Source organism: Lactuca virosa, chromosome 7 (assembly GCF_052849685.1).
Source record: "Lactuca virosa cultivar CGN04683 chromosome 7, Lactuca_virosa_CGN04683_v6, whole genome shotgun sequence".
Taxonomy (NCBI): Eukaryota; Viridiplantae; Streptophyta; class Magnoliopsida; order Asterales; family Asteraceae; genus Lactuca; species Lactuca virosa.
In genome coordinates, this window is record NC_136432.1 from 38,319,185 (window position 1) to 38,331,206 (window position 12,022).

The 12,022-nt window shown below is 36.5% G+C and overlaps 1 protein-coding gene across 1 annotated transcript; it reads left to right on the forward strand.

Annotated features, from left to right (window-relative positions):
* The first annotated feature begins 4,720 nt into the window (after positions 1–4,720).
* Positions 4,721–11,445, forward strand: LOC145125826 (COP1-interacting protein 7-like). The gene is made up of 9 exons (XM_079061233.1): positions 4,721–4,964; positions 6,161–6,337; positions 7,280–7,398; positions 7,503–7,555; positions 8,355–8,401; positions 8,491–8,643; positions 8,747–8,943; positions 9,512–10,947; positions 11,056–11,445. Exons 1-9 carry the CDS (start codon positions 4,906–4,908, stop codon positions 11,233–11,235), a joined length of 2,421 nt encoding a protein of 806 aa, XP_078917359.1. The 5' UTR covers positions 4,721–4,905; the 3' UTR covers positions 11,236–11,445.
* The last annotated feature ends 577 nt before the right edge of the window (positions 11,446–12,022 follow it).

A 12,022-nucleotide genomic window follows, 5' to 3' on the forward strand; every position in this document is an offset into this window, starting at 1 on the left:
GGAGCCGGGGGTGACCGGTTATTAGGGGTGTTCAAAACCGGATATCCGAAAATTCGGATATCCGAAAATTCGGATAGTTGATTTTTGATATCCGAATCCGTATCCGAAATTTCGGATATCCGAAATTTCGGATACGGATTCGGATATTAAACCGAATATCCGAATTTCATTAGTTTTAAATAAATAAAATAAACCCTCCAAGAACAAGAACGTTTCCATGCATTTGTTAGGTATAATAAGACTTCATTTGGTCCGGTTAAATGCAAGTTACCTCATGATACCTGAAGATCTTGAGAAATCAAACTCAAATTACTAAAATCAACATAAAAAAGGTAACATTTATATCATCCTCACTTTGCGTACCAAGTAAAAATGTTAATAATTTGTCTTTTTGAATTTCAAATGAAAAAACCCAATGCATTAAAACTATTTTTAATAATTTTTTATATTATATATTTCGGATTTCGGATATCCGAAATATCCGAAATTTTCACATTTTAATATCCATATCCGAATCCAAAAAACCGGATATCCGAATTTCGGGTATCCGAATTTTCGGATATCCGATTTTTCGGGTATTTTCGGATCGGATTTTCGGATTTTTCGGATCGGATGTTCGGATGCGGATATTTTTGACCACCCTTACCGGTTATGGTCACGTTCCAGTTCTCGGCGACTATATTCGAAGGTTGTTGCCGGCTTGTTTAATTGGAGGAGATGAGTTGCATGAGTCACCGAGTGGGGCCCCTTTTTTTTTCCTGTCCACTAAGGATTGGACCACGTGGGTCCCACACGATTTTTAACTTTTGGCTTACGGTGTACAGCCTGTATACACCCATACCTCCTATCTCATTTTGTGTTTTGTCGTTTGTAAGCTTATACAAAGTTAGGAGTGACAACTCATTTTTGTACGCTGTAAAGATTGTCCTCTGTGTGTATGCTGCCATTGCTTTTGCTCTTGTACAAGTCACTTTTTGTATATCTCTTTTTTTTTGTTCGCTCAAAAGAAACATCTCACCATTTTCTTATACCCCTCTTCTCTCTCTTCTTTTTTTTACCGAGCATTAAAATAATATATGAACTGGAAAATGAGAAAAACTCTTAGGAGTTTTTCATAAAATATGTACTGAGAGTGGGATAAAAACCCATCAAAACTTTTCTCTTTTTTTTTGAAAGTTTTATAAAATGTACAAGCCATATGGCTGTATGCACAAACAATTGTTGTAGAGATGGGATTGCATACAAAAAATCATAGATATAAACCGAAATAAAACTCTTAAAAACTTCTTTTCTTCCCACTTGTTGAACAAATCCTCAGAATATAAAAAAGAAACAGATCTGAGAAGAGTTTTGTTCATAGTAAATTATGAACTAAAAGATTTTCTTGTTAATCATGAACTGAAAATAGAATAAAAGCTTATAGAGGCTTATTTTCCCCTCATCTTGCTCAATAAGGTAATACTAATAAAAACTTTTGTTCTTTTTCCCAATTTCTACCCAATAAACAACAAAAATTTCTTTTCTTTTCAGACTTGCTGAAAAAACCTTAAGATATAAACAAAAAACGGGATTTGATGAGGATTTCTCCTCATAAACTTTATTTTCTTTTCAACTTGCTCAACAAGCTATTAAAGTATGAACAACAAATAGATCTGAGAAATTTTCGATTCCTTTTCTAAGCATCTAAAGAAAATAGTCAGCCTTAAAAGAGTTTGTAAAGGAAACCACAAACTGAAGGTGATTTCTCCACAACATAAACTGAGAATAAAGTAAATGTTTATCAAAAAATTATTCAACTCTCAAGTTGGTTCCATAAAACACCAAAATATGAACAAAAATGGAGGAAAGCTCATAAAAACCTCCTTTATCCCCGAAAATTTAAGTGAAAACGGGTTTGAGCTAGTGTTTCTAAACTTGAGAGGTGATTAAGTGGACAAAAACTTACAGATCTTGAACTCTAAGCTAAAAATGAGAGCAGATCTAAAGTGTCTATGCAAACTTCGTGAATGCTCATATGAGCTAAAAACTGAACAGATCTTGAGATCTAAACATAAAAACGAAAGCAAATCTAAAGATCTTAACTGAGAATGAAGTAGTTCTTGAGATCTAAATGATGGTTAAACAGATCTGAAAAGATCTTTTCAAGAACCAAATTGATCTGAACAGATCTTGGCAAAAGCCAAACGGATCTGAACAAATTGATGCTAAACATGAACAGATCTGAGCAAACCTGAGCTGAAATGCAACAGATCTGAACAGATCTAGCCAAGAACGAGATGATAGCTGCTCGTTCGGGTCCGGGATGGCGCCAAATGATGCGACATCGACCTCTGGCAATGCTTCTGGTCTTCTGCTGCGGCGGAGATCTGGATGTCACAGTGCAAAGTCGTTAGAGCCTCCCCAGGGACTGTGCCCCGGGAGCGGACTCCGACGGTCAAGTTAGATCAGCTAGAAGATCTGAGATGGCTCTCTTTAGCTAGAGAGGACCATCTTGGTGCTAGTGGTGGTGTATGGTGGCTGACGGCGGCGGGTGGCGGCTGAGCCACCCGGCCGGAGTATAGGGCGGCGGCTGAGAGCCAAGGGGAAGCTTAGTGGCGGCTGAGCCACTTGGGGAAGAGTCCAAGGGAAAGGTCTCGGAGAGGTCCCCATTCATGGAGGAGGCACTATTCTATTTATAGTGGACAATTAGGTCAAGGGGAATTGGGTCAGGCCTTGGGCCAGCCCAATTCAGGCCCAACTAGCAAGGAGCTGGGCAAGGCCGCCCGGAGGCGCCGGGCGGGGCTGGCGGGCGCGCCCCAGGCAGGGCTGGAGGGCGCGTACCAGGAAGGGATGACAAGGGAGCGCCAGTTCGGGCCGGCAGGAGAGTCCCCAGCAGGGCTGGCAAGGGAGTCCCCAGCAAGGCTGGCAAGGGAACGAAAGGCAGGGCTGGCAGGAGCGCGCCAGGCCAGACTGGCGCGCTAGAGCAGTCTAGGCCATGCCAATGGACCATATATCATCAGAACCAAAGTGGGTTATCAGTCCTAAGCCTTTTAAACCTTATTTATATATATATATATATATATATATACAAATATGATTTTTGGGAGAAATATAAGTTTATAAAAATATTTAAAAGAAGTTTGATATTTTGAAATTCATTTTGGTGACTTGGTGTCATTTTGATACAATCATTGAAAACCATTTGATTTGATGATAACTGAAATCCATTTTGATAAGATATTTGAAACCATTTGTTTATAACACAAAATCTTTGTGTTAGACTTGTATTCCCCCCCTTAAAACAGTAAAAACTATGAAAATACGGGGGTATGAACTCACCTGTAGTGAGTGATTCAAATGCAAGATTGATGTAGGATGCTAAGTGTCAAGTGAAGTCTCGAGCACAAACGGATCCTAATAAGCATATAATGTCACATATATGGATATAATTAGTGTATATAACAACTAATTATGATAGGAAACCACTTTAGGGACTAGGAAACACTTGAATTGAAGTGTTACAATCACATGTGATTGCACTAAAGGGGTTTACGACCACACAAGGGTGTGTACGGCCAAGGGGTGTACGGCCATGGAGTGTACGGCCGTACACTCATGGAAGAAACGTGTAAAAATGGTGATTTGATTCATGGGGAAACTAGTGGGTCTAATGTTCAACAAGAAGATGGGCAAAACACTCGATTTGGACCTCTTTTAGGGTGTGTACGGCCAACCTATGAAGGGTTTACGGTCGTACTCCCTTCAAGATCATGAAGGGATGTTGAATCATGAAGAATTAAGGCTTGGATCTATTGGTCTTTCAAGTATAACAAGGTACATGAAGAATCACTTACCACTTTTGAAGATTAGATGAAGTGTTCTTGATTTGTAGTTGAGATAGAATGGAGGTTCTTGAGGTGAAAGTGTGAGAAAGTGTGAAAGAATGAGGGAAAAGCTTATATATGGGTTTGGGTTCACGGCCACCTTGGGTGTACGGCCGTACACTCATGTGTACGGTCGTACACTCCTCTTGATGAAGTGTTTGGCCCGAATGCAACCCGATGAACCTAAGTTAACTCATCCCTAAACTCAAACCTTGAATGCACTAGGCTTAGAACACTCAAACAGACCCTAAACAATGTTAAAAGATAGCAGAAATGAGTCTGACTGTGATTGAATTGAATGACCGTACAAGATAGAAATTTCGGGTTGTCACAGTTTCCTTTTAAATTTTAATTTTAATTTTAAATTTTAAATTTTAAATTTAAATAAATTTTTGTTTAAACCTTCATATTTAATTTTTTTATATTATCCGACTCGTATAACATACGGTCTCACAACTAATATATATATATATATATATATATATATATATATATATATATATATATATATATATATAGAGAGAGAGAGAGAGAGAGAGAGAGAGAGAGAGAGAGAGAGAGAGAGAGAGAGAGAGAGAGAGAGAGAGAGAGAGAGAGAGAGAGAGAGAGAGAGAGAGAGAGAGAGAGAGAGAGAGAGGCCATAATCGCCATAATTGTGCATCTAACGGTACACTTAACCTAAAGAAAAGTGTGAACAAAGAATAAAGATAGCTTAAAATCAAAATTTGTAATAAACAAATTGATGCATTATTTTTTAGCATCAACATGGAAGAGAGATGCGGACATTGTGGTTGTGTGTGAGTGTGAGTGTCCCTACATTTTATAATCTTCAATCTCACTCTCTCTTCCCATTACCCATTTCCTATGCATGTGCAATACCTCATCATTTCCTGCTGGCTCACTCTCCTCTCTATCTTTCCCTAGAAAACACTCTGCAATCTTGCAGATCTGTGCATGTTCATGTTCCAAAACATGAACTGAACACTCATTCTCCTTAATTTCCGTCCATTCTTCCCATCTCTCTGTACCTGGTTTTTGCAGTATGGATCCTCTCACCCATCTTGAATACGCTCTGTTTCAACTTACCCCAACCAGAACAAGGTACTCTTATTCTTTAACTTTGTATGTTTCTTCAATTAATTCCCTTTCCTTCTGATGTGATACGAGTCATATTGAGTTGGGATTTCTTTGTTCTTGTTGAAATGCTTAAAAAAGTTTAGATTCTCCTTTTCCATTTGGGTTGATTTCGGTTATTCCGATTTGGGTTTTCTTTCTTCTTGAAATTCTTATAATGTTAAGCTCTTTTGATCTGATTTCAGTTATGCTGAATTGGATTTTATCTGGTTTGATTTCATTGCCGATTTGGGTTCTTATTGCTTGTATTCTTTAGATTTCTCTTTCTTTCCTTTTGGGTTGTTTAAGTTGTACTGAGTTGGTGTTTTCTAAGTTCTTATATCAATTGCTATAAAGTTTGATTTCTGTTTTCTAAGTTGGGTTTTCTTCGTTCTGATCGAAATAATTAAACAACCAAGAATTTTATTTGCTCTTGGTTTGATTGCAGTTCTGCTGAGTTGGGTCTTCTTTGTTCTTGTTCAAATTATCAAAAACTTCAATCTTTTTGTCTTCACCCTGTGTTCATATAATCATATTCATGAGACTTAGTGTGTGTACGTCTAATTTCAAAATTACTGATTTGGGTTCTTATGTACTCATATTACTGATCTGGGTTCTTAATCTCATTACTTGTGCTAAAACTATATAAAGATTTGGCCTTTTTTGGGTCCGATCTCAATTTGCTAATTGGGTCTTCAATTTGCTAATTGGGTCTTTTATTCTTCATTTTACAATGTTCAAGGTTTAGATATTTTTTGTCATTTTTGTGTTGACGTAACTTATTCTTTTGCTTAATTCTTGAGTAATCACTATTTCTAACAATAATATTTTGTCACTTTGGTTCAAAGATACAAAAAAGGAAGCTAGAAATAGCTATCTTGAACAACTTTCTAGTAAGATTTAGGCCAATTTACTTTTTTCCTAATAAACAGCTGCCTCAATACCTCATAATAAATGATGTTAGAAAGATATGTGAGAAAACGACAGAAACCAAATGTTGATAAATTTTTGGTGTACAATTTTCTTGATGATCTGTATCAAATATCTTTTTACCAGATTAAGTCGTGTCCTCATTAACTCCATTGAGTCAAAAAGAAACAACATTTTAGTTGCAAAAAACTTCGGGTATATTTCCAATTGTGCTAATTATGGTTTTCTTTGTTCTTGTTGGAACTATCTTGAAGATGCGATCTTTTAATCTTCTGTGGACACAACAAAGAGAAATTAGCATCTGGATTGGTGGAACCTTTTGTGTCTCATTTGAAGTTCTTTAAAGATCAAATTTCAAAAGGAGGGTATTCAATCACTCTTCGCCCTCCCACCACTAGCTCTTTCTGGTTCACCAAATTCACATTGCAGAGGTATGACTTGCTTTTCATTTTGTGTTTCAATATTTACGTTTATACCCTCTTGTGGCTATGTGAATAAAAATGTTCAATGACTCGGGTCTATCTATATAGATAAGAATCTTATAATGGTCCATGAGCCCTAATATAGACTTAGTTAACAAGGCATGCTTTATTGATTGAAGCCTTTTCAATTGCTTGCTTAATTGGAAAGCAAGGTAACTATGCTACTAGCTAGATTCCTTTTCTAGTGGCAAACTTGCAAAATTTACAAAATAAATTATATGTGATGCATATTACAATCTTTAATTCTACTTGTAGTTTGATAACAACGTTTGCAACTAATCATATACATGTGTCATGACAATATAAGGGAATCTTGACATCAATAATTCATAAAGATGACAAGGGTAATTTTGTCACAAACCAGTCGGTGTGGTTTATTTCAACATTGAGTCTTCGTTTAGTTTGATAATAACATTTGACTACTAATCAAGTACCTAAAAAGGCCCCTGTCATGACAAAATAAAGAATAATGATATCAATAATTCATAACAATGACAAGGGTAAATAGGTAACCAGTCACAAACAAGTTAGGTGGCTTGAGTTTGAACATTGATTCCACATGTAGTTTGATAATCACATTTGACTATTTAATCAGATGCTTAAAATATCCATGTATCAATGTCAAAATAAGGGGATTTTGACATCAATAAATCATAAGGGTAACAAGAGTAGATTGGTAATTTTATCACAAACTAGTTGGGGCAGCTCCGATTTGAAAATTCACTGTAGTCTGTAGATGTAGTTTGATAATAACGTTGGACTACTAATCAGATGCCTAAAATACCCACGTGCCATGTGAGAAACTTGGCATCAATAATTCATAACGATTACAAGGGTATATAGGTAGTTTTATCACAATCGGGTTAATCACGTGGGGTTTCGTTTTTGTAGGCTTGTGCGCTTCATAAACTCCCCTGAAGTTCTTGAAAGGTTTATAAGAATAGAAAGAGAGATTTTACAGATCGAGAATTCTGTTCATGGCAACGATGGTGAAGAACATGCAGGCGAAGGTATTACTTGAATGTCAAAAAGTCAACGCCTGAAACTACTTGTGATATGGGTTTTTTTTTTTTGGGTGTTTACGTGTAGCTTCATCTTGTTTTTGATTTGTTAGGCGGAAGCTTATCATCTGATGGAAGCACCAAGAAGTCTACTGATCCCTCCAAGGTACTTTCATTAACACCGATCTGGCAAAAATGACAAAAATACCCCTGACTTGTATTTGGTGGTCAAAGCATAAAAATGCAAACTTTAGGTGCTTAATTGGAAAACACATTCTTTTGTGGTCAAAATACAAAAAAAAACATAGACTTTGGATGATACAAATTTAAACAAAGATATATATGCGATTGTGTTTGTTAACACCAATCTTGCCAAAATGACAAAAGTACCACTGATTTGTTTTCATTTGGTGGCCAACATATAAAAACATGAGCTTTAGTGGCCCAAATATAAGTTTGCCGGACCAGACCTTGAACTTTAGGTTTAGGTTAGGTTTTATCTAGTAATTTCTAAACTGAAAGTGAACTGAAGGACATAATAGTCAATTTATAATTTTTTTGCATTAACTTGGAGTGTAAAACACTTATTTATGCAACAAAGTTACGCTTTTTTACCAATTTATGCAAAAAAAAAAAAATAATAAATAAAAAAGATTTATTACCAATCTATGCATTATTAACCAGATTGGTTGCATAAAATGCTAATAAATTGATATATGGTTTTCACAAATTGGTAAGAAGTCCATTTGGTTGCATAAATTGTTAAAAACTCATTGCATAAATAAGTGATTATTTGTAGTTCAGATGCCTAATTGAAACTTTATGAATAGCTATGTGGCATAATCGTAACAAACATGTCATTTTAATATCTTAAACTTGACTAGTTGACTTATTAAAGTCAACTATACCTCCATTTCCGAAACATAGGATTCAAATTCATATCTAATTTATATTTTTCGTTTTAGCTCAAAGCTGGAGAAGCCGGTGACGATGTACAAGAAGAAAGTTCCAAGTAAATTAATCTTCCTTATAAATAAATTAATCAAGATTCACAAAGTCAACACAACTAAGGTTGACTTCTGTAATTTGTATTTTTTTCAGGATTCAACTTCAACGATTATTGGAGACACGAAAAGCAATGCTTCGGAAAGAACAAGCAATGGCTTATGCACGTGCACTCGTAGCAGGATTTGAAACCGACAACATGAATGATCTCATTTTGTTTGCCGATAGTTTTGGAGCCTCACGATTAAGGTAACAAATGCGAATTAGGTCACCAACAAACGAGACACTCATGTTCTTTTTGCATTTTGTGGGTCGCTTATTTAAATTTGTAAGAAATTTTTGCTTAATATAGGGAAGCGTGCATAGAATTCATAGAGTTATGCAAGAAGAAGCATAATGATGGTCTATGGATGGATGAATTAGCAGCAATGGCAGCATATCCTCCTTCAGAACTAGCTTACACTGGTACCTCTGGAATCTTGATTGCCACTGAAAGTAATGCTTCGACTCTAATGAATGATCTCAACTCCGAGCAGCATAATCCAGAAGGTGACAAATTTTGTTGCATTATTAAGCATTTAAAGGCTAAAAAAGTTAGAACATTGGAGTTTATTGCATAAATTGGTAAAAAGGTGAAACATTGTTGCATAAATAAGCATTTAATCAGTGCCACATCATGAGGCAACTGGTTCCTGGTTACAATGTTTGCATATTTTGGTACTATAGTGAAACGTTGTTGGATTTTTCGTGTAAAAAATTACTTTGTTGCATAAAAAGAAAAAAAGAAAAAAAAAAAAAGGTTAAACGATGTGAATCTGTCACTATCATATTATTTACTTCACAAATCTCGGATCATATACATAATAAAAACTCTTCTATTTGAATAGAAAAGGCATGTTTTGACTTTTGTAGTCAAACAAGACATTTCAAGAAACTTGATTATCAAAGTTCTGTATAGATTTAGAGAAAAAATAAGAATCCCTTTTTGAATTATAACAAATACTAGCTATTGCAAACTTTTTAACAATCTAAATGTTGATAATTCATGAGAAATTTGGGTTTGAATTATTACATGTTTGACCACAAAGAGCGTGTCTTATAAAGATTTTTGATGCAGATAACACAGATCAGGCACCATCTACTCCTGCAAATGTCACGATGCAGCATCCATGGCCAAACCAGATTCCTCAATATATGTACAATTTTCAGGGCCCACAAGGCCCACGATACCCATATCCATACCCTGGTATGCCTCCGTATTATCCCCCTCATATGAGTTGGCCCACAAATGATGATTCGGGCCATGGGCGCCACCACAGATCATCTTCTAAAAAGAAGTCAAAGCCTCGATTATCGGAATCATCTGAGGAAGAAGAAGATGATAGCAACGGAGATGGTGATTCCGATTCCGTAAGCGATTCCGGTACTGTATCGAAGCATGAAAAGTCAACTAAAAAGAACAAGAAGAAGTCTTCGAAAACGGTAGTTATTCGGAACATTAATTATATTACTTCCAACAGAAAGAATTCCGATGGCGGCAGTGATAATTCTGATGAAGATGAAGTCGATGGTGTTCTTGAATCTTTGGTGAAACATCATAGCAAATCATCTAAATCGCATGAAAAGAAGAAAAAAGGCGCGGATTTGGATACTGAATCGGGAAAACGAAATGAAAACTGGGATGCGTTTCAAAATCTGCTCTTGAAAGATGATGATGTTCAAGATGAGCATTTCACAATCAAAAACGATATGGACATGGGATCCGAAAATTATGTGAAGAATCAACCGAAAACCGGGATTAACAACGATTCGTTTGTGGTTCCTGAAAGAACCGGAGTCAACGAATCAAGAAAAGTCAACCCTCAAGATTTTGAAAACGGTGTTCGGATGAAGGGGCGTGATTCTTCGGATGGCGATATGGTAATTTCACAAAGATACGGAGAATCAACAGACGGAAATACTGGTTTCAGGGATCTTGGATCGGAATCTTCAATGATCAGAAACAAACGGGAAGAAGATTGGTTTGTTGTCAAGAACTCCGAGGGTACAATCGTAAATTCGACATTCAACGACGACTTTGGTTCGATGAAAAATGCTTTTTCATTGGAAACAACCAAAAAGATTGTACCTATCGATGATTCTTTCATGGTACAACCGCAAACGACGGCTCCATATGAATCACAATGGCGGTCAACCGATGTAAGCATGGTGGAGGGGGTGGCTAAGCCCGATGCAACCGACGGTCAGGTGGTGAAGACCGGGTTCTATGAGCCGGATGAGCTTTATCTGATGGTGTCACGTGATTCCGGGGTCGAGCCACCTGTCAGGTCTTCGTGGACCCCGGAATTGGACTATGGGGCCGAGGTTCAGTTCACTAAGTCTGAACCAAAGCCGGCCCCAGTTGAGACTAAAGATCAAGTTGAAGAGTCAACTCCGGTCAAACCCAAAACGAAAAAGGTGGTAAAGCCCAAACCTTTGTCAAGGTCTCTCCCGGGTGACAAGAGGTTACCCTTTGTGAGTCGACCGGTTGTTCATAAGAGCAAAAGAGAACAGGTATGGAAACTAATTTTTAATTTATGAATATGGAAATATATTATAAAGTATGATAAATGTTTAGGTAAACAGTAAACTGATTATGTGTCTTTTTCTATCGTGAAACAGGAAGATGAGATTCGAAAGAAAATGGAAGAGATTGCAATTGAACGACAAAAGAGAATTGCTGAAAGAACCGCAGCAGCTGCTGGTTGTGGTTCTACTAATAAAACTAAAACTGGAGCTGCTTCAACTCCTACAAAACCAAGTCAACTTAAGAAAACCAATTCGAAGGTAGCAGGCATGTGAAATGCTCGTAAAAAGTTTTAAGTAAAGGAGATTTATTGGCATTAAGACGGTTGTATTATGGAGTTCTTATTTTGTGGTATCGTGTTTTCACTTAGTAGTGGTGAGTTGGTGTACTATACGTTTATATATGTCCAAGTGGAGTCTGTTATATACTGTTATGTTATATACAGTGATGATATGGTGATACGAGTACTTTTCTGTTTTTCGGAATATTTTTTTGTATGTATAATGTATATTTATATTAATTTGTAATAAATAAATATATTGGTGCTTGTGGCACATTATTATTTATTTGTTAGTATGGGATTATTTATTCTCTGCCGTTCACATGATTCGGATAATCGGGACACATCTACTGACGAATTATAGAGATTTATTACTGACTCGAATGAAGTTTACAATTATATTGACGCTTTATTTATTGAGCCAGTTAGTGACAAATAAACTAGGACAATAACATAAAATCATCCCTGACTTCATATTACAATCTTCATATTCATCATTTTTTATGCTGAGACTACCGGAGTTCAGAATCAACAAGGGTTTGTAGAATGAACGGAGTGTACAACTAGGTCGTAGCCCTAGTTTTTTATTCGTAACTAGGGAGAGATAGAATGGAGTTCTTCACACAGTTTGAGACAAAGGAATAAAAAAGATTTTCTATATGACCTTGTTTTGAGACATTATGGCTTTGGGGTCGACCCCGATAACAAAGAAGGAATCCATAAAAACTTAGGATCCGATACCATGATAAAATACTACCAGCATCACCTCATGATTAGACCAT

Coding starts and splice junctions, on each gene's coding strand:
- LOC145125826 (XM_079061233.1), top strand. CDS start 4,906: ATGGATCCTCTCACCCATCTTGAATACGCTCTGTTTCAACTTACCCCA. Junction 8,402..8,490: donor GTACAAGAAGAAAGTTCCAA/GTAAATTAATCT, acceptor TATTTTTTTCAG/GATTCAACTTCAACGATTAT. Junction 10,948..11,055: donor ATAAGAGCAAAAGAGAACAG/GTATGGAAACTA, acceptor ATCGTGAAACAG/GAAGATGAGATTCGAAAGAA.